The sequence below is a fragment of the Chiloscyllium punctatum genome, chromosome 6 (genome assembly GCF_047496795.1).
Source record: "Chiloscyllium punctatum isolate Juve2018m chromosome 6, sChiPun1.3, whole genome shotgun sequence".
In the NCBI taxonomy this organism is placed as follows: Eukaryota; Metazoa; Chordata; class Chondrichthyes; order Orectolobiformes; family Hemiscylliidae; genus Chiloscyllium; species Chiloscyllium punctatum.
The window spans coordinates 4565218-4589098 of NC_092744.1; the positions used below are offsets into that span (position 1 = coordinate 4565218).

At 42.7% G+C, this 23881-nt stretch overlaps 1 protein-coding gene across 1 annotated transcript in view; it reads right to left on the reverse strand.

Annotated features, from left to right (window-relative positions):
* The window catches only part of rasa2 (RAS p21 protein activator 2), a 198319-nt gene extending 177923 nt beyond the window's left edge, over positions 1-20396 (reverse strand). The window contains exon 1 of the mRNA XM_072571933.1: positions 20225-20396. Coding sequence (XP_072428034.1) covers positions 20225-20279 — 55 coding nt within the window. The 5' untranslated portion in view covers positions 20280-20396. The remainder of the gene's footprint in view (positions 1-20224) is intronic.
* Between the last annotated feature and the right edge of the window lie 3485 nt (positions 20397-23881).

The window sequence follows — 23881 nt, forward strand, 5'->3', positions numbered from 1 at the left end:
TACATTTAGCTTCTTCAGAGTGTAAGGTTTGCATTAACAACAACTTTCCAATGTTGTTAGCCATTGTACATCTAAGTTGTCTTTTTACAATAAAAACTCATGCCACCCTGAAGGTAAGACTGGAAAAGAGTACATGGGGGTTTGGGGGGAGTGCATCAAATTTCTGTTTTTTATTTTTGAGATTTAAGGTTTCATGTAATTAGCATTCATAGTAAGCACTGTATAATACTTTCCATCAATGGAGGCCTAGCCCTGGCAAGGGCAATGGTAATTAACTTAGAAAACATTGATTCTCCCTCCATCAATGTCTCTCCTTTTCCAAGTCCCCTTGCTTGTGAGGGCAACAATTTTCACTTGGCTCAGGTAATTAATTTTCATGTCAACCTATAAAGCAAGTAGAGAATAACCCAAAGAACCATAGTCAAGATTCACTTAATATCCATATCTATTCAGCAGTTCAGTGTAGAACTTTAAAACCAGAATCCAGCATAACATTCTGTCTCCCTTAAATCTGGTACAGAGGACTTGTACCAATTTATTAATCACAGACTGAGAACCTCTGAGTCTATGCCTCAGTATCACACCACTAATTAAGCCTATTTTAATATTATAAAGACATGAAAAGCCTGCATAATGCACTATCAAAACTTTTCATGCACTCTTTTCACCTCAGGAGGAGAAAATCACATTACAGAAATTCTTCAAAACAAAACCAAGTTTGGAAAAATCGCACTGTCTTCAGGAAACAATCATTACAGCTATGAACCAGAGAAGGGTAAAAGGATATAAACCAAACAAACTCAAGCCAAAATTCCTACTAAGCATTATGTTACTCATGTCAAGAGCCTTTCCAAAATGAAAGGTACAATTAGTAGTTTCCACAGTGTATAATATCTCCAAGACAAACTTGGCCTTTCTCTCTGTACGCGGTAGAAATCCCAAAACTTATTTTACTCATTTGTTCCTATAGTGCATTACAAACCAGGCACATGTTCATAGAAGGAGGGATTTGAGAAAACAGTGGATGTAAAAGAAAAATTATAGCCAAACATAGCTCCAAGCACTTCAGAAGCAGAAAACCCTGTATTACAAGTAAAATTCAAATCAAGAAATATTTTACTTGCACTACAAGAATGCAAAGTACAAGGAAAGCAAATGTATTAAAATACAATTGTGTTTTATGATATCAGCAATGTATCACAAAGGTTACAAACTTGCACAATACTCCACAATATGACAGTCAACTTCAAAGACTGTATTTAGAAAAGTAGCTGATAACGTAAACAATTCACAGGCAAAGCAGAAACACGGATGAACAAAATAAGCCAACACTCCTTGGAATTCATATAAATGAGCAGAATCAGCATTCAGAAGCAAAATAGCCTTGGAGCGATCAGACACTCGACAGCACTCCACTCAAAAAGAAAATCAATATCTTCACTGCAAAGGGATTCCTTTGTCCAAACTCCCAAGTAACAAGGGAGGGAAAGTAAAGAAAATGGCAGCTAATGGTGTGAACAAAGAAGCCTATATAAGTTTGCAGCCCTACACTAAGTGTAAGAGGGGACAAGGCTGCACACCATTCAGCCTTTAGTTTCAAGAACTGCAGATTTCTTGCTGGGGCTGCTATCTAAATCTTCCTTAAGAATTGCAAACTCAGAAGCTGAAGTAGGCAAATGCACCCAGAGTTAGCTCTGTCATTCAATGATATCACAGCTGATCTGATAACTCTCAATGCCACTTGCCTGTGCTTTCCTCAAAATCATTAATTCTCTAATGGGAAATTCTTTGCCACAGAGGGCTGTCGAGGCTGGGTTGTTAAGTATATTCCAGGCTGAGACAGACAGATTTTTAATGAGTTAGGGAGTTAATGGTTATGGGGAAAGACACTGGAAAGTGGAATTGAGGAAATGCAAATCCTAACTGGACGATCCTACATTCTGATAGTATGTACTCTGGACTTAGGCTCTCCCACTAAGGGAGGAGAAAAAACCCTAAGAATCTTACATGCTTCAAGAAGGTCACTTCTCATTCTTCTAAACACCAATGAGTATAGGTCTATCCTATTCAACCTCATCATAAAGAATCCTTACATCCGACAATCAACTTTGATTCTAATGTCAGTATATCTTTCCTTCAGTAAGGAGGCCAAACCTGCTCATAATGTAGTCTAGCTAATGACTTGTATAATTTTAGCAACATCTCCCTATTTTTAAACACCATCGACTTTGAAATAAAGACCAACAATCTAATTGCAATCCCTTTTACCTAATGAACTTGGATGTTAGCTTTTTGTGATTGTACAAGAACTAACAAATCCCTGTGCTAACCTTTCTGCAGCCTTTTGTCATATGAATAATATTCAGCTCTCTATTCTTCCTACCAAAATGCACAACTTAATTTTGCCCTCACTATATTCCGTTTGTCAAGTTTTTTGCCAATTCACAATCTTATCTAAATCCATCTGTCAGCTGTGTGCTATCCTCACCATTTACTTTCCCAACTATTTGTGTGACATTCATAAACTTGGCTATAGTAGACTGATTTTCCTCATCCATGTCATTAACATATTGTAAATAATTCTGACCTCAGCACTAATCGCTGTGGCACTCTGCTGGTTATAGGCTGCCATCCTGAAAATACCCTCCTTATCCACCCCTTCGCTTTTACCTATCTTGCTTGTTACACCCTTAAAGAATTTAATAAATTTCTCAGGAACAATTTGCCTTTCATGAAGCCATGCTGACTCTGTGATGATTAGATTATGCAATTCTAAATGCCCTATTACATTCTTTATAATGATTTGGAGATGCCAGTGTTGGACTGGGATGTACAAAGTTAAAATCACACAACACCAGGTTATAGTCTAACAAGCTTAATTGGAAGCACTAACTTTCAGAGCGCTACTCCTTCATCAGGTTCTTTATAATAGACTCTAACAATTTCCTCATCACAGATGTTAAGCTTTTTCTTATGTCTTGTTTTAAATAAAGATGTTACACTGGCAGTTTTTCAATCCTATGTCTTGTTTTAAATAAAGATGTTACACTGGCAGTTTTTCAATCCTATGTCTTGTTTTAAATAAAGATGTTACACTGGCAGTTTTTCAATCCTATGGCGCTTTATCAGAACATAAGGATTCTTAGAAGACTATTACCAGTGCATCTACAGTCTTTACAGCTAATCATTTTAGAAACCTAGAGTGAGGTCCACAGGATCTACGGGTCTTTAGTCTCATTGGTTTCCCCAGCAATAAAGTATTACATTTATTGCCTCTCCCCTTTTTTTGTTAGTGCCTTCTACTGTGAGGACCGATGCCAAGTTTTTATTCAACTCCTCTGCCATTTTGTGGTTCCCAATTACAGTATTTCCCCAGCCTCATTCTCCAAGGGGCCTTGAGCTATCTTTTCCTTACATGTAAAGAAACTCTTGCTGCCCGACTTGATATTAATTACAAATTTATATACAAGTTTTATTTTCTTTTTTTAGCAAACTTTTCTTGGGTTTTTTCCCAATCCTCTGGCTAGCTGTCAATTTTTGCTACATTGTATGCTATCCTTGCAATCTAATGCTTTCCCTAACTTCCCTGGCTAATCAAAGTTGGCTTCTCCCTTTCCTAGGATGATATAGCTTTGTTGTGAGCCATGAACAATTTTCGTAAATACCTGCCATTGTTCCTTAACCATCTTTGCCGATAAACTCTTTTCTCAGTCCACTCCAGCTAGCTGTGTCCTCATTGCTATGTAATTACCCTGATTTAATTTTAGCACAGTTGCTTCCAACCTAAGTTTCTCCCTCTCAAACTGAATAATAAATTCTATCTTGTTAAAGGCAATGTTTTTTTCCAGGAATCTCTTTACTGCGAGACCATTTGTTAAACCTGCCTCATTAAATACAACCAAATCCAAAAAGCCTGCTCCCTGGTTAGATCCCAAACATATTTTTTCCTGGGGTGACCTAAATACACCCTAAAAACTCTTCTTGTCAATCTGACCAATTAAAGTCATCCATTATTAATGTCCTGCCTTGTTTATATGCCTTCATTATCTCTTGATTTATTCTATCCTACTACATATCCTACTATTATGGGGCCAAGGCCATTCTTACCAGTGTCGACTTCCTCATCACTTCTTACTTCAATCCATATGGAAACCACATCTTCCAATCCAAGACTGCTTTGTGCTACTGTACCTATTTCATCCCATCATCCTTCCTTTCCTTCCTGATCTTTGAAAAAGTCTCTCACCCCTGAAAATATAGTACCCAACTTTGATCTGTTTGGATACCTTAATGACCATAACATATCCATTAACCTCTATCAGTGCTGTTAATTCATTCCACAGGAGATTGTAACTGTTGCTCCTCTTGGTTTGCGAACGTTAAAAGATGATTTCATGCATAACATTTGTTGCTGTCAGGTTGCACTCCCAATTTCTGCTGCTATTGCTATATTGGCTCAAGCACAAACTAGCATTCCAACTATTGGCTACTTTCATCTAATCTCATTTCTGCTAAACCTAGACTACCTGCCAATCTCAATGAAGGCCTCACATGCTCTCATCTTCTGATTAAACTATTTGTTTGTTATTATCACTTTGCACAATTGGAAAATAATTTATGACACAGTTTGCCGTTGAAACTTTGAAAGGCATGCGATCTTTCTTGAAAAGTGTCTCAGCCCATTTGTCATTTGAAAAGTTGTGCATCAACTATATGCTAAACAAAGAACATAGAACAGTACAGGCCCTTCAGCCCTTGATGTTGTGCTAACCTTTCCTCCAACTCCAAGATCAAACAAACCTATATACCCTTCATTTTACTATCATTCATGTGCCTATCCAAGAGTTGCTTAAATGTCTCTAATGTATCAGAGTCTACCACCATTGCTGGCAATGCACTCTGCGCATCCACCACTCTCTGTGTAAAGAGCCTACCTCTGACATCTCCCCTGAACCTTCTTCCAATCACCTTAAAATTATGCCCCCTCATGATAGCAATTTACACCCTAGGGAAAAATCTGGCTATCCACTCTATCTATGCCTTTCATCATCTTGTACACCTCTATCACGTCACCTATTACCTTTCTTCACTCCAATGAGAAAAGCCCTAGCTGCCTCAACCTTTCTTCATAAGATGTGCCCTCCAGTCCAGGCAGCATCCTGGTAAATCTCCTCTGCACTCTCTCTAAAGCTTCCATATCCTTCTATAATGAGGTGCCCAGAAATTAACACAATATTCCATGTGTGGTCTAACCAGATCTCTTATAGAGCTGCAGCATAACCTTACAGCTCTTCAACCAGATTCCCCTGCTAATGAAAGCCAACACCCCATACACCTTCTTAAATACCCTATCAACCTGGTTGGTAAGTGAGAGGGATCTATGGACGTGGACCACAAGATCCCTCTGTTCGCCCACACTGCCAAGAATCTTTTCACCCTGTATTCTGCATTCAAATTTGACATTCCAAAATGAACCATGTCATACTTTTCCAGGTTGAACTCCATTTGCCACTTAGCAGCCCAGTTCTGCATCCTGTCAATGTCTCGGAGCAACCAAAAACAGCCCTCCACATTATCCACCACTCCAGTAATCTTTGTGTCATTGGCAAACTTACTAACCCACCCTTCTCTTCCTCATCTAGGTCCTTTATATATTAAAAAGAAGTCATAGAGCAGAGACTCCAGAACAGATCCCTGTGGAACACCACTGGTCACCGAGCTCCAGGCTGAATTCTTTCTAGCTACTACTACCCTGTCTTATACATCTCACACACACACACAAAATTTGGAATTATATGGCACTTTCAATGTGATTAAACATCCCAGAACTTCTCAGGAGAGATAGAAAAATGGGCGGCTCGGTGGCACAGTGGTTAGCACTGCTGCCTCACAGCAACAGAGACCTGGTTCAATTCCTGCCTCAGGCAACTGTCTGTGTGGAGTTTGCACATTCTCCCAATGTCTGTGTAGGTTTCCTCCAGGTTTCCTCCCACTGTCCAAAAATGTGCAGGTTAGATGAATTGGCCATGCTAAATTGCCCGTAGTGTTAGCTGAAGGGGTAAATATCGGGGGATGGGTCTGGGTGGGTTGCTCTTCGGAGGGTTGGTGTGGGCTGATTGGGCTGAAGGGCCTGTTTCCACACTAAGTAATCTAATCTAGTCTAAAAACAGAATATTACACTGAGACAAAAATATAAGGAGACATGACCACAGCTTGGTCAAGTGGATTTTAAAGGAGCAAATGGGAGACAGGAAGAGAATTCTAAACTTTAATGTCCAAATAGATAAAAAGACAGCTATCAATCGAGTTGTTACAGCACAGACAGTGGTCATTCCACCCACTACATCTGTACCAGCTTTCCAAATGAATATTGCACCTTGCGCCAATGTTCTGCCTTCTCCCCATTTGCCTGCACTTTGTATCTTTTCAAATAATCATCTAATTCCCCTGCTGAAAGCCTTCATTGAACCTGCTTCCATCATACATTCAGGCCATCTATTCCAGACTCCAAACATCTGTTGTGATTTTATTTTTCTAAAGGTCCCTTTTGCTTTTTTAATTAAATAATTTAAACTTTGGCCCTCATATTCTTGATCCTTTCACGCGTGGGAATATTTATTGCCCTATTCATGCTGTCCAGACTAATACACCCAGGACCCTCTGCTTCTGCACCTATTTAGAGTGGTAATCTTTATTTTGTATTGTCTCATTATGTTCTTTCTGCCAAAATATAACATTGCACACTTCTCTGCATTGAACCTCATCTGCCACCTCTCCATTCACTCCAACATTTCAATGCTCTTTAGAATAAACAACTATCCTCCTTATGGCTTACAATGTTGCCAGGTTTTGTATCAGCTGCATATTTTGAAATTGTGCTCTGCACACCAACGTCCAAATCATTTTAGTGGTGAAGCAATTGAACACAAGATGCACAAGATTTCTGCAAAAAAAGAAGTGTGCATTTATAGTCTTTTTCTAATCCACCTCTTCCGAGATACAAAGTTAAATATCATGCAACATCAGGTTATAGTCCAACAGGTTTATTTGGAAGCACTAGCTTTCATGTAACTGAAATTATATATTGAAGAAGATATACAGAACTGGCTCAAAGGTAAAAGTCAGAGGGTGGTGGTGAAGGGTTGTTTTCAGACTGGAGGCCTGTGACCAGTGGAGTGCCACAAGGATTGGTGCTGGGTCCTCTACTTTTTGTCATTTACATAAACGTTTTGGATGCAAGCATAACAGGTACAGCTAGTAAGTTTGCAGATGACACCAAAATTGGAGGTGTAGTGGACAGCAAAGAGGGTTACCTCAGATTACAACAAGTTCTTGACCAGATGGGCCAATGGGCTGAGAAGTAGCAGATGGAGTTTAATTCAGATAAATGCGTAAACGCGAAGTGCTGCAGTTTGGAAAAGCAAATCTTAGCAGGACTTCTACACTTAATGGTAAAGTCCTAGGGAGTGTTGCTGAACAAAGAGACCTTGGAGTGCAGGTTCATTGCTCCTTGAAAGTGGAGTCACAGGTAGATAGGATAGTGAAGGTATGCTTTCCTTTATTGGTCAGAGTATTGAGTACAAGAGTTGGGAGGTCATGTTGCACCTGTACAGGACATTGGTTAGGCCACTGTTGGAATATTGCATGCAGTTCTGGTCTCCTTCCTATCAGAAAGATGTTGTGAAACTTGAAAAGGTTCAGAAAAGATTTACAAAGATGTTGCCAGGGTTGGAGGATTTGAGGTATAGGGAGAGGTTGAACAGGCTGGGGCTGTTTTCCCTGGTGACCTTATAGAGGTTTACAAAATTATGAGGGGCATGGATAGGGTAAATAGGCAAAGTCTTTTCCTGGGGTCAGGGAGTCCAGAACTAGAGGCCATAGATTTAGGGTGAGAGGGGAAAGATATAAAAGAGAGACCTACAAGGCTGGTACAATTGCAAAATTTAAGAGGCATTTGGATGGGTATATGAATAGGAAAGGTTTGGAAGGATATGTGGCAGGTGCTGCAGGGAGGTCTAGATTGGGGATATCTGGTCGGCATGGACGGGTTGGGCCGAAGGGTCTGTTTCCATGCTGTACACCTCTATGACTTGGAATGTTTGTAAAGTCTCTCATCTTTTAGAATGGACATGTTGGTTTCAGTTCTTTTATATGTAAATCACAGAACTTTTTTAAAGTTATACTCTCAAGTGACAATGGGTGCCATGTTGGCCCAGATAATGCATTGAAGGGGAGTGCCCTGTGCCACAATGTTCAGACTGATTCTAATCTAAAAAAGATTTACAGAATCTTACATGGATTCATATAGTTTTTTGAGAAAAATAAAATGTAATTCTGCAAATACAAATTCACCCCACAAACTTATGCATGTGCGCGCACAGGGTGGGTGATCTGCGTGTCTGAGAGAGTGTGTGTATCTGTAGGTGTCAGTCTGAATGTAAAGTGGCATAGGTTTGTGAGAGGGTGCACGCGCACGCATAGTGCAGTAGGATCACCTGTAGTGTAACATGAGTCCAAGGTCCCGGTTGAGGTCCCAGAAGCTCAGCACCCATGGACCAGTTGAACCAGGAACATTCCTCACCACAATGGATGTTTCAGCACTCTATACCAGCATCCCCACAATAACAGCAGCGCAGCAACAGCCTCAGTACTCAACACCAACAACTGCCAATCTCTGAACACCGTCCTACAACTGATCTGCTTTATCTTCGACCACAACATTTTCACCTTTGACAACCAGTTCTTCATCCAGATACACAGAACAGCCATGGGGACCAACTTTGCATCCCAATATGCCAACATTTCCATGCACAGGTTTGAACAAGATTTCTTCTCTACGCAGGACTTCCAACCAATACTAAACAACAGGTATATTGACGACATTTTCTTCCTCTGAGCCCATGGAAAAGAGTCACTGAAACAATTACACAGTGACATCAACAAGTTTCATCCCACCAGACTCACCATCGACCACCCTCTAGTAACTGTCTCATTCTTGGACTCATGTCCCTCCATCAAGATTAGGCACCTCATTCTACTGCAAACCCACGGATAACCTCACAATGCTACACTTCTCCAGCTTCCACCCAAAACATATTAAAACAGCCATCCCCTATGGACAAGCCCTACACGTACACAGGAACTGTTCAGATGAGGAGGAACGTGACGGGCACTTGGAAGTACTCAAGGATACCCTCATAAGAAAGGGGTATGATGCTCAACTCATTGACCGCCAGTCCCAATGGGCCACAGTGAGAAACTGTAATGACCTCCTCACGAGGCAGACACGAGCTGCAACTGACAGGGTACCCTTAGTTGTCCAGAACTTCCGAGAAGCAGAAAAACTAGGCCATGTTCTTCACATTATCAATGAGGATGAGTAGCTCACTAAGACTTTCCCCACACCTCCACTGCTTGCCTTTAAACAAGCAAACCTTAAACAGATCATTGTTCACAGCAAACGGCCTGGCTTTCAGGACAACACCATACAATCTTGTTACGGTAGATGCTGCAACACATGTCAGAGTGTCGACATGAATACCCCCATTACACATGGGGACATCTCCCACCATGTACACTGTAGGTACTCATGAGACTCAGACAACGTTGTCTCTCTCATACGCTGCAGGCAAGGATGCCCTAAGGCATGGTAAATAGAGGCTACGGCAATGGATGAATGGACACCACACAACAATCAACAAACAGGAGTGTTCCCCTCCAGTCAGAGAGCACTTCAGCGGTCCGGGACATTCGACCTCGGACCTTCGGGTGTCCATCCTCCAAGGCGGACTTCGGGACAGCAATAACGCAAAGTGGCCAAGCAGACGCTGACATCTAAGTTCGGTACCCATGGGGATGGCCTCAACTGGGACCTTGGGTTCATGTCACACCACAGGTCTCACACACACTCTCTCTCACAGACACTCATACGCTCCCGCTGGACACACACGCATACAAATTTGTGGGATGAATGTGGATTTGCAGAATTACATTTTACTTTGCTCAAGAACTGCATGAATCCATGTAAGATTCTGTAAATTGTTTTTAGATTAGAACAGTCTGAACACTAGGGCACAGACAGCCTCACACAGGGTAACCTCACTCCTTCAATGCATTATCTGGGCCAACATGGCACCTATTGTTAAAGTTCACTTGAGAATGTAACTTTAAGTTCTGGGATTTACATAAGAACTGAAACCAACATGCCCATTCTAAAAGATGAGATACTTAAACAATCCAGGTCTTTTTCAATATATAATTTCAGTTCCATCACACTAAACTTTTGCTACAAGGTTCCTACAATCTTACACTCCACAACCACCAGATGAAGGAGCAGCACTCAGAAAGCCAGTGCTTCCAAATAAACCTGCTGGACTATAACCAGACATTCCAAAGCACTGAACAGCCAATTTAATACTTTTGAAGTGTAGTCAGCTGTTTTAACACAGGAAATGTGGCAGCCAATTTGCACACAGGAAACTTCAAACACAAATCTGCTGTGATATTGATTGAAGGGTAAATATTGGCCACACCACTGAGATAGCTTCTTTGGCCTCCTTCGAATAGGGTTGTGGGACTTTTAACATCCCAGATGAGGGGGAAGATGATATCCCAAATTATTTTTTTTCATCCATCCACAGGAATGAGCATTAGTAAAAAGGCAACATATTAATGGCCAGCTCCAAGATGATGGTGGTGAGCTGCCTTCTTGAACTGCCCAGTCATGGATTGGTTATGTGTACTAAGAGGAAGTGAGGACTGCAGATGCTGGAGACCAGAATCAAGTGTGGTTCTGGAAAAGCACAGCAGGTCAGGCAGCATCAGAGTTCCTCAGATGCTGCCTGACCTGCTGTGTTTTTCCAGCACCACACTCTCAACTCTTGGTGAGGTATACACACAGTACTGTTAGGGAAGGAGCACATCAATAGTGCAGAGTTCTCTCAATACTGCATTCATGCATCAACCTTAATTTTCATGCTCAAGCCCTGAAATAGGGCATCACAATGGCCTCAGAGGCAAGAGTGTGACTGACTGACATTCACAGGATGTCATTGGCTAGGCCAACATTTACTGTCCATCTCCCATTGCCCAGGTGACAGTTAAGAGTCAACCACATTGCTGTGGGTCTGGAGTCACATGTAGGCCAGACCAGGTAAGGATGGTAGATTTCCTTCCCCTATGCTCTCCTGCCATTTGAGTTGTGGTTGGTCTGAGTTTGTGTGTCTGTCAGATTCACCAAACTGCTGATTGTTTGATCACCTAACTTATGTTCCATGTTCCTTGAGATATCTGCGCATCTCCTTCATTTTGCCATCATTAACCCTTTTCTCAAAAAAAAATCAATTCTTCTCTCTCTTTCATCTCCAAAGTCTTGAAAATATCAACGCAAAAATCTCTTCCTATTTTTCACACAATTCCACATTTGAATCCATGCAATCATGGTATGATAATGGCTCTCATCTGAGTCATAAGATATGTCCTGTGACGGTGACCATGATAAACTTCCTTCTTCATTAGTAGGGGGAAATCAAGTGAATCTGGTTTGTCTGGTCTTTCAAATAGCTTTGGATAAGGTCCCACAAAAGAAATTAAATGTAAAACTGAAGTGCATAGGATTGGGGTTAGTATACTGACATGAAGAGAATGTTGATTGGCAGCTAGGAAAAAAAAAGGAGTAAAAAGGTCTTTTTCTGAATGGCAGACAACAATTACGGGATCAGTACTAGGATCCAGTTGGTTGGCTATGTTCATTTGGATGGAAGAGCAGCACTTGGTCCTATTGAACATGGTGACTTTACCTAATAACATAGAGGAGGGAACTAAATGTATTATCTATAGGTTTGCAGCCAACACAAATCTGGATGGAAGGGTGAGCTGTGACGAGGATACATAGGTGCTTCGGTATGATTGGACAAGTTGAGTGATTGGCAAAAGATGTGGAAGGTGAAGTAAAAAGTGGATAAATGAGGTTACCCATTTGGGTAGTAAAAACAGGCAGCAGACAATTATCCAAATGGCAACAGACTGAGAAAGTGGGAGATGCAATGAGATTTGGGTGGCCTTGTACTCCGATCCCTGAAAGTAAGTATGCAGGTGCAGTTAGTGGTGAAGACAGGAAGTTGTATGTTGGCCCTCATTGTAAGGGGATTTGAGCACAGAAGCAAACATTTCGCTGCATTGGTACATGGCCTCAGTGAGACCACATCTGAAGCAACATATGAAGTTCAGGCTCTTTACCTTAAGAGGGGTGCTCTGGCTATGGAGGGAGTGCAATAAATGTATACCGGACTGATTTCTGGAGATGGTAGCACTGGCATACGAGGAAAGACTAGATCAATTAGGACAATATTGACTAGAATTGAAAAGAATGAAGGAGGACTGGACAGTATAAATGCAGGAAGAATATTCCTGATGATCTTGAAGTCCAGAACCAGGAGTCACAGTTTAAGGATTTGAGGTCAGCCATTGAGGACCTAGGTGAGAAGAAATTTGTTTATCGAGAGAGCGGTGAGCCTGTGGAATTCTGTGCCACTGAAAGCAATTGAGGCAAAACACCAAATATTTTTCAAGGAATTACATATCATTCTTAAGGCCAAATGGATCAAATGGTATGGGGGAGAAACAGGAACAAAGTGTTGATTTGGACGATTAGCCATGAGCACACTGAATGGCAGAGCAGGCTCGAATGGCTGAATGAGGGTAAGCTAGCCAGTAATACAAAGAACAACTAAGAGTTTCTTTAGATGTGTAAATGGCAAAACAAGGCAAAATAGAACATTGTCATTTTCCAGCAGCCCAACAGAGAGATAGGTGTGGGAAACAAGGAAATGGCTGAGGAATTGAGTAATTATTTCGTGTCAGTCTTCACAGCAGAAACCACTAGTAATATGCCAAAACTTCACGTGAGGGAGGGGTCGGAGCTAAGTATGCTAGCCATCACCAAGGAGAAGGTGCTAGAAAAACTCAATGGCCTGAAGGTGGATAAATCACCTGGACCAGATGGACTACACCCCAGAGTTCTAAGAGAGACAGCAGAAGCATCAGTGTCAATCTTTCAGGAATCACTAGAACCAGGGAGGGTTCCAGAGGACTGGAAAGTCGTTTACATGACATGCCTGTTTAAAAAGGGAGTAAGGCAAAAGACAGAAAATTACAGACTGATTAACCTAACCTCGGTTGTGGGTAAGATCCTAGAATTCATTATGAAGCATGAGATTTTGGAATACTTGGAAGTATATAGTAAAATAGGGCAAACTCAACATGGTTTAGTTAAGGGGAGGTCCTGCCTAACAAATCTGCTGGAATTTTTTGAGGAAGTAATGAGCAGGTTAGACCAAGGAGAGCCAATGCATGTTTTCTACCTGAACTTCAAGAAGGCATTTAACAAGGTGCCACACAGGAGGCTGCTTAAGGTAAAGGCCCATGGTTTCAGAGGCAAGGTGCAAGCATGGACAGAAGCTTGGCTCTCTGGCAGAACGCAGAGTGGGGATAAAAGGGCCCTTCACAGCACGGCAGCTGGAACAAGAAGTGTTCCACAAGGCTCAGTGTTGGTGCCACAACTTTTCATTTCATACATTAAAAATCTAGATGAAGGAAGTGAGGGCACTTTGGCTATGTTTGCAGATGATACAAAGATAGGTGGAGCGACAGGTAGCATTGAGGAGGGAGGGAGGCTGCAGAAAGATTTAGCCAGGGTGGGAGTGTGTGCAGAGAAGTGGCAGATGAAGTACAACATGGGAAATTGAGAGGTCATGCACTTTGGTAGGAAGAATAGACTATTTTGTAAATGGGGAGGAAAAAAAATTAAATGTCTAAAGTGCAAAGAGACTTGGGAGTTCACGTCCAAGATTCTCTCAAAGTAAACTTGCAGGTTGAGTCAGCAGTTAGGAAGGCAAATGCAGTGATGATATTTATCTTGAGAGGATTTAAATATGAAAGCAGGGATGTACTTCTGAGGCTATAGAAGGCCCTAGTCAGACCACAATTCAAGTATTGTGCACAGTTTTGGGCCCCATATCTTGAAGGATGTACTAGTCCTGGAGCATGTTCAGAGGAGGCTCACAAAAATGGTCCCAGGAATGAAAAGCTTATGAAGAAGAATATTCGAGGACTCTGTCTATACTCGATGGAGTTTAGAAGGAGGAGGTAAGTGCTTTTAGAAGGAGGAGGTTGTGTCTAATTGAAACATACAGAATACTGCATGGCCGGGTCAAAGTGGATGTTGGGAAGATGTTTCCATTGGTAGGAGACTAGGAGCAGAGGGAATAGCCTTGGAGTAAAGGGGAAGATCTTTAGAACGTAGATCAGGAGAGACTTCTTCAGCCAGTGAGTGGTGAATCTATGGAATTCATTGCCATAAAAGGCTGCAGAGGCCAGGTATTTGAGTAGGTTTAAGACAGAGATAGATAGATTGATTTTTGAGTATAAGACCATAAGACATAGGAGTGGAAGTAAGGCCAGGGGATCAAAAGTTAAGGGGAAAAAGCATGTGAATTGGGGTTGAGAAATTTATCAGCTATGATTGAATGGCAGAGCAGACTCGATGGACTGAATGGCCTAATTTCTACTCCCAAGTCTTATGGTCTAATTGTTGTAACTGTACCTGCATCTACCACTTCCTCTGGCAGTTCATTTCACATATGGACCACACTGAAAAACTCACTCCTCTCACTGTAAAAATATGCCCTCTAGTTTTGAACTAGCCCCACCATTGGGCAAAGACCCTTCCTGTTCACCTTATCTCTGCACCTCATGATTTTATAAATCTCTATAAGGTCACCCCTTAATCTACTACACTCCAATGCAGAAAAGCTGCAGATTTCCAGCCCACCCCTTATAACGCAAACTCTCTAGTCCCGGTAACAATCTTGTACATCTTTTCTACATCCTCTCCAATTTAATAATATCCTTCCTTTAGCAGGGTGACAAGAACTGTACACAGTACTCCAAGAGTGGCCTTACCAACATCCTGTCCAACAGCAACATGACATCCCAACTCCTTTACTCAAAAGGTCTGAGCAATAAAGCAAGCATGACAAAATTTTAAAAATCCAATAGGTTTAATTGGAAGCACCACCTGATGAAGGAGCAGTGCTCTGAAAGCTAGTGCTTCCAATTAAACCTGTTGGACTATAACCTGGTGTCGTGAGATTTTTAACTTGGGACTGGGGTTTACAACACCAGCATCTCCAAACAAGCATGCCAAAAGTCTTCTTTACCACCCTGTCTACCTATAAAGCAACTTGCAAGGAACTGTCATTAGTGAAATCAGCTTTTATTCCAGATTTTGACTTGAGTTGTTATGGTGGGCTGTTAACTGTTAGCCCAGGACATTAGGCTGGATTTCTGGATGACTAGCCTCACTGTTTTACCACTGTACTCAGTCATCCCTAATTAAGTCAAATAACAAATCCAATAACTTGGAACTGAGAGGTCGAGGTGGGTGGTGAAGTAACGTTCAGTGCCATCAGCAAACAAGAGAAAACTAATCCTGATTTCTGGATCATGACATGAAGAGGAGTTTCCCTAAGGTTCTGGTCAATATTCATCACTCAACTAACTTCATAATAAATCAACCAATTCTCTCAAGCGAGAGATCTTGCTTTGCACAGATTGGCTAACTAATTTTCCATACGCCAGCCTTTGTGATTGTCCGGGCCGAGTTCACCACTCTCTGTAACCATCTCCGATCTTGAATGGTACAGTTGCCAAACCAGATAGTGATACATCCAGACAGAATGCTCTCAATGGCACACCTATAAAAGTTGGCAAGGGTATTCACCGTCATGCCAAATTTCCTCAGCTGCCTGAGGAAGAGGAGACTTCGTTGGGCCTTTGTAACCACTGCATCCACATGAAGAGTCCAAGAAAGCTTGTTGTGGATGACCATTCACAGGAGTTTGACAATCTCTACTCGTTCCACCTTTGTGCTGTTAATGTGTAGAGGGGCACAAGCAACATCCCGCGCAAAGTCAATTAGTTCCTTGGTTTTGCCGGAATTCAGAGCTAGGTTGTTCTTCTAGGTCTTACCTCCCGTCTGTAGTCTGTTTCGTTGCCATCTGAGATTCGACCGACTACGGTGGTGTCATCAGCAAACTTGTAAATGGCATTAGTCTGAAATTGGCGACGCAGTCATAGGTATACAGTGAGTACAGTAGGGGGCTGAGTACACACCCCTGGGGGGTTCCAGCATTGAGCGTTAGTCACGATGAAATATTGCCCCCAATCTTCACTGATTGTGGCCTGTGGGTCAGGAAACGGAGGATCCAGTTGCAGAGAGTGGGGGCTTAGTCCGAGATCACTAAGTTTAGTAATTAATCAATCATGTCTCGAGAGGATAATTGTGCTGAAGGCTGAACTGTAATCAATGAAAAGGACTCTTATGTAGCTGTTCTTGGTGTCAACATGTTCTAGGGATGAGTGAAGGGCAGGTAATATGGATCTGAGGTGGATCTCTTGTCCGATAGGCAAATTGGAGTAGGTCAAGAGTAGTGGGGAGGCTAGAGTTGATTAATGCCATGAGAAGAGCTGAAAATGTGTTGCTGGAAAAGCGCAGGTCAGGCAGCATCCAAGGAACAGGAGAATCGACGTTTCGGGCATGAGCCCTTCTTCAGGAATGAGGAAAATGTGTCCAACAGGCTAAGATAAAAGGTAGGGAGGAGCGACTTGGGGGAGGGGTGTTGGGAATGCAATAGGTGGAAGGAGGTCAAGGTGAGGGTAATAGGCCGGAGTGGGGTGGGGGCGGAGAGGTCAGGAAGAAGATTGCAGGTTAGGAAGGCGGTGCTGAGTTCGAGGGATTTGACTGAGACAAGGTGGGGGAGGGGAAATGAGGAAACTGGAGAAATCTGAGTTCATCCCTTGTGGTTGGAGGGTTCCCAGGCGGAAGATGAGGCGCTCTTCCTCCAACCGTCATGTTGCCATGGTCTGGTGATGGAGGAGTCCAAGGACCTGCATGTCCTTGGTGGAGTGGGAGGGGGAGTTGAAGTGTTGAGCCATGGGATGGTTGGTCCGGGTGTCCCAGAGGTGTTCTCTGAAACGTTCCGCAAGTAGGCGGCCTGTCTCCCCAATATAGAGGAGGCCACATTGGGTGCAGCGGATGCAATAGATGATGTATGTGGAGGTGCAGGTGAATTTGTGGCGGATATGGAAGTGTCCCTTGGGGCCTTGGAGGGAAGTAAGGGGGGAGGTGTGGGCGCAAGTTTTGCATTTCTTGTGGTTGCAGGGGAAGGTGCTGAGAGTGGAGGTTGGGTTGGTGGGGGGTGTGGACCTGACGAGGGAGTCACGGAGGGAGTGGTCTTTTCGGAAGGCTGATAGGGGAGGGGAGGGAAATATGTCCCTGGTCGTGGGATCCATTTGGAGGTGGCGGAAATGACGGCAGATGATATGCTGGACATGGAGGTTGGTGGGGTGGTAGGTGAGGACCAGTGGGGTTCTGTCCTGGTAGCGGTTGGAGGGGCGGGGCTCAAGGGCAGAGGAGCAGGAAGTGGAAGAGATGCGGTGGAGGGCATCATCGACCACGTCTGGGGGGAAATTGCGGTCCTTGAAGAAGGAGGCCATCTGGGTGGTACGGTTTTGGAACTGGTCCTCCTGGGAGCAGATGCGTGGAGACGAAGGAATTGGGAATATGGGACGGCGTTTTTACAGGGGGCAGGGTGGGAGGAGGTGTAGTCTAGATAGCTGTGGGAGTCGGTCAGTTTATTGTAAATGTCCGTGTCAATTCGGTCATGCCATGACCAGCTTTTCAAAACACTTCATGACCACCGAAGTTAGGGCCACTGGGCGGTAGTCATTGAGACATGCTGCATGAGCCTTCTTAGCCACAGGGACGATGTTGGCCCTCTTGAAACAGGCAGGAACAGTGGCCTGCTGCAGGGAGAGGTTGAAGATGTCCGAGAAGATCTCTGCCAGTTGATCTACGCCTGGTACTCCCTCTGGCCCCATCACTTTCCTTGGATTCATATGAAGGAAAGCTGATCTGACCTCTGATGCAGTGACTATTGGGATAGGTTTGTCAGGACCTCGTCGGAATAGGTGTTACCTCTCCGCTGAAATTCTGCTCAAAGCGAGCATAGAAGGTGTTCAGACAGTCTGGGAGGGACGTGTCAACATCTGCTATCTTGCACTCTTTTTAGGACCTGTGATGTCATTCAGTCCATAGTCGCCAGGTGTCTGTTTGGATCAGTATTGGTCCTTGGCTGTCTTAATGGCTATGTGAAGGTATAGCCATTAATTCCTTCTATTTCAAAGTTTGGGAGAAGATTTGTAGCTCGGGTGCTCATTGTTGTGGTTCTGTTCGCCGAGCTGGGAATTTGTGTTGCAGACGTTTCGTCCCCTGTCTAGGTGACATCCTCAGTGCTTGGGAGCCTCCTGTGAAGTGCTTCTGTGATCTTTCCTCCGGCATTTGTAGTGGTTTGAATCTGCTGCTTCCGATTGTCAGTTCCAGCTGTCCGCTGCAGTGGTCGATATATTGGGTCCAGGTCCAGGTCCAGGTCCAGGTCCAGGTCAATGTGCTTATTGATTGAATACCGACCACTGCAGCAGACAGCTGGAACTGACATCCAGAAGCAGCAGATTCAAACCACTACAAACGCCAGAGGAAAGATCACAGAAGCGCTTCACAGGAGGCTCCCAAGCACTGAGGAAGTCACCTAGACAGGGGACGAAACGTCTACAACACAAATTCCCAGCTCGGCGAACAGAACCACAACATTCCTTCTATTTGAGTGGGTCTCCTGATCTGAAGGCCTCACGCCTGGTTTTTAGCAGGTTCTAGATGTCATGATTCATCCAGGGTTTCCTTTTGGGGAACACCAACCTGAGGGTGGAGCATGTATGGAATGAGCTGCCAGAGGAAGTGGTGGAGGCTGATCCAATTACAGCATTTAAAAGCATCTGAATGGTTGTATGAATAGGAAGGGTTTAGAGGGATAAGGCTAATTGCTGCAAAATGAGACAAAATTAGGTTTGAATATTTGGTCAGCGTGGACGAGTTGGACCAAAGAGTCTGTTTTTGTACTGTACATCGCTAAGACTCTATGACAACAAATTCAAGCATGCCAAAAGCATTAGCATATTCACAAATCTTTGCTCACAGCAATAGACTGGCTTAAAATAGCACTACAGTTGCACAGCAAAAAAAGTTAACTTCACAAACACATTTTAACTTGTGACTACCATCAGAACCAGTGAAACTTTACGTTGTGACTAGCTGGATGAGAAAAAGAATGGTCATGAGTAAGGAATGGACACTTACATAAATCAAAAGTAAAATAGACCATTAAAAAAGTGTATTGACAACAATAGGAGGAAACAGTTATACCAATCGCACACAGAAAAGCGCTTTAATCTGCACTGATAAATTACAAAAAATTACTATCAAGGAGTATAATAACCAGATTGCTGCAATATACACTACACAATAATGTTAGGATCAATACTAATTGCGAGCATGAAAAATAAATATACTACGCTGGACAAATAAAAATTGCTTTTTAAAATGTTAAATATCCCAAAAATCTATACTTTCGATATTACATGGTCTTTTTTTGTGTGCTAATTTAGTGTTCGGCTTTTTATGCATACGATGTCAAAACATTAAAAAAACCCATTACTGACTGCAACTATACCTCAACTTTAATTTTACGAGGACATAAAACACCGAAGGTAGTTTATTCTACTACTATTGCCCCACAGAAAGAACACTGAAAAGGACATGGGTCAGCTCAGGTCTCAGTTGTATTATTTACAAAACGATACTGACACTCGGGTGTCAAACCGATTTAATTCAAGACATTCAAACTGAGTTATAACGGAATTTCAGATCATCAGGTTTTCTCTGGTAATCCTCGAGATGCCCGGTGTCTCCTATTCTTAGGAGAAAGTGAGGATGCAGATACTCTGAGAGGGTTACAATGTGGTTCAAGATCAGAACTCCGAAAGCCCCGGGATCAACACGCACTCTTTAAACTTCAACCACGACAAAAAGGAGATCAGGAGTGGGGGCAGAGGCTCGGCCACCTCACAAACACACGGGATACTCGGTGAGACTGAGGGAGGGAGATCAGGAGACGGCCCACCCTGAGCCGAGAGGTTCTCCCCTGGCCCGGCCGGCGCCCCGGCCTCCCCACAGGCCGGGCCGAGGACAACAGCCCGGGTAGGAGGAGACGCATCAGGCCGAAAGGGAGTGGTAAAAGAGAGAGAGAGAGAGCAATCAAACAGCACTCACAGATTTTGCCCCTCAGGCTCTGTAAGATGCGAACCGCTTTATCTTCTTCCGCCATGTCTCGCCGCCGGCCCTCGCCTACTATACATCTTGCATCCCTCACATCCGTCGACGGCCACTAGGAGTGGGGGGGGGGGGGCAGGTGGAGCGCAGGCCGCGCCTGCGCGTACCCTTCCGTCCGGCTCCCTTTCGGGGTGGGACCAGCCAGGCCGCGCATGCACATGCGCATCGGTGCGCTCACCTTGGGGCGGAAGTGCGTGTTCATCTCCGTCTGCCCGGGCCCAGGGGGAGGCAGTCAGTGTGCGCATGCGTGTCTCAGGCGCGGATGTAAGTGTGAGAGCGCCCGTCCTCGTGCGGGATTTGAGCGCGAGGCGTCGTAGTTTGTTCGTAAAACTGACCCCAAAATATAGAGACTGAATCTCCCTGAAAGGCAACCTGACTGACTTGAGGTAAATACAGAGCTGAGTTTCCTTCTTCATTATCCAACCATCAGAACGTGAGAATTTGGAAATCAGGCCACGAACTGACTTGTTCTTGTAGAAAATATGTAGAGACACGATGGGCTGAATGGCCTTCTTCGGAGCTCTTAATATTCTAAGATTCTTTGGGCTGGATTGGACATATTTGCAGTGATGATTACTTCATTTAAAGATCACGTCGCAAAATCTTTCCTGTTTCAGGAAAAGCTTCTCATAGAACCATAGAATCCGTACAGTATGGAAACAGGTCTAAAATAAGAGCAAATTACTGAGGATGCTGGAATCTGAAACCAAAAGAGAAAATGCTGGAAAATAACATGCTGCCAGACCTGCTGAGATTTTCCAGCATGTTCTTTTTTGGTTATGGAAACAGGTCTTTTGGCCCAACAAATCCATACTGACCCTCCGAACAGTATCTCACCCAGAACTATTCCTCTATCCTATTACGCTACATTTCCCATGACGAATGCACTTAACCTACACAGCCGTGAATACTATGGGCAATTTAGCACAGACAATCCATCTATAACTTGCATATCTTTGGATTGTGGAAGGAAACTGGAACACCCTGAGCAAACCCAGGCAGTCACAGGAAGAATATGCAAAATCCACACAGACTGGAATTTTTGATCTTGCTTTTTATTTGTGGGACTTGCACGTCACTGGCTGTGCCGGCATTTATTACCCATCCATAATTGCCCCTTGAGAAGACCTGTCTTCTTGAACTGCTGCAATCCATGCGCTGTAGGTTGACCCACAATACCATGAAAGAGGAAATTCAAGGATTTTGACTCTGACGCTGAAGCAATGGCAATATATTTCCAAGTCACGATCGTTTCCCATGTATCTGCTGCCCTTCTAGATGGCGGTGATTGTAGGTGTGAAAAATGCTGTCTCACGAGCCTTGATAATTGCAAGAGAGGATGGAAATCAACTAAGGTGAAACATCGTGTTTATAACAAAGTTAAATACATGATCTCTGATAAATAAGAATATGGATGGAAAACAACTTGGATGGGCAAGACTATACAACCAGTTTTTATTCTGCAACATTCTTCCATATCCTCCACATAAATAAAAATTAGTGAGGTTATTGACTTGCTTCCTGAGCTGGTAAGTTTGTTTGCAGATGATTCGTCACCATTCTAGGTAACATCATCAATGCACCTGTGCTTCACCGGAAGAGCACTGATGATGTTACCTAGAATGATGATGGAATGTCTGCAAACAAACATAACAGCTCAGCAAGCAAGTCAACAACCTCATCCACAACCTGAGCTACAAATCTTCTCAAATACTCTGATCAAAATTACTCTCAGTAGAAAGGATAAGGTAAACTTATAATTCAGACAAAAAAAAGTTCAAATAGTCTGTCAAATACTAAAATGCCACTCCTTGATCCATCCATAAATTAGTTAATTCCTATTCCCAGCAGCATTGGTTAACAAGTTTTATTTGGAAATGTATTCAAAGTATAGTTTTACTCTTGAATTATTACCTTTCATTTTCTGGAGTGATAACAATGTAAGGTAGCTTCAGTAAACTGTTTTGCCATTTTTAATTTAGAAACAGTTGAACTAGGAACACATTATATTGAACAAAAATAGATTATTTGTCTTTTGATTAACATTGATTCTGCCCAAGATGTACATTAGCACAAGATATTCTACTTTGGCCTTATGCAGGGATGAAGAGACTGAGGAAATGTTAATATCTGGCTTTAAATTAGATTTCTGAAACAACTGTGAAACAAATTTGAGTTGAGCTTCGAGAATAGTCAAGTTCCTGTGCCAAATTATGTTGGCTGAACAATTACCCATGATTGCATAACTGCCTATGCTAAAATCAAACTATTCCTAACAAGAATGAAATTCTCCATGAGAGGAATGTTCACTTTCAAAAACAAGTTTTTTGAAAAAGAACTTAGTAGTCAATAAGTTGGTAAAACAAATGTTTATATAATTAATGAATATTTTCATGAAGACGTCAATAAAATTCCACAAAATACTAGTAATAAAATTAAGAATTGAGAGAATCTGGTGAAACATAGGACCAGATCAAAAGTTAATTTAAAAAAAAGACAAATAATTAGAATATGTGTTGAACTAGATTGGGGCAATGTGGTGAGTAGAGAAATGCAGGACTCAATCTCAGCGACTGTGTTGAACTTGGGCCAAAATATATATTGATATATGGATAGTTATGTTACCAGATTACTAACCCAGAAGCCAGGCATCTTAACCTAGTAAAATGTGAGTCCACATCCAACCAAAACAGAAAGACTTTGTACTTATGTAGTGCCTTTCATGACTCCTGGACTTTCAATACACTTTGCAGCCAATTTTGAAGTATGTTGAAATGTAGGAGATGCAGTAGAAAATATGCACACAATAAATTCCAACTCACAACAATGTAATAATGATAAGGTAAACTGATTTTGTATGTTGATTGAAGAATAAATAATGATCAGAACATTAGGAATAATTCCCCTAATATTTCCTTTTAAATAGTGCCATCAGATCTTTTTCATAGAGTTATAGAGTTGTGTAGCATGGAAACAGACCCTTACGTCTAACTCGTCCATGCCAACCACATATCCTAAATTAATCTAGTCCATTTGCCAGCATTTGGCCCATATCCCTCTAAACCCTTCCTATTCATATACCCATCCAGATGCCTTTTAAATGTTGTTACTGTAGGAGCCTCCACCACTTCCTCTGGCAGCTCCTTCCACACACACCCCAGCACCTGCATGAAAAAGTTGCCGCTTAGGTCCCTTGTAAATTTTTCCCCTCTCACCTTAAACCTATGCCCTCTAGTTTTGAATTCCCCCACCCTGGGGTAAAGACCTTGTCTATCTACCCTAACCATGACCCTCACCATTTTATAAACCTCGATAAGGTCACCCATCAGCCTCTGGTGCTCCAGGGAAAATAGCCCCAGCACAAACGCTCTAATCCTGGCAACATCCTTGTTATCATTTTCGGAACCCTTTCAAGTTTCACAACATCCTTCCTGTAGCAGAAAGACCAGAATTAAATGCAGTATTCCAAAAGTGGTCTAATCAATGTCCTATACAGTCCCACCCAACGCCTAAATTCAATGAACTGATGAATAAAGGCAAGCATACCACATGCCTTCTTTGCTATCCTGTCTACCTGAAACTACTTTCTAGGAACTA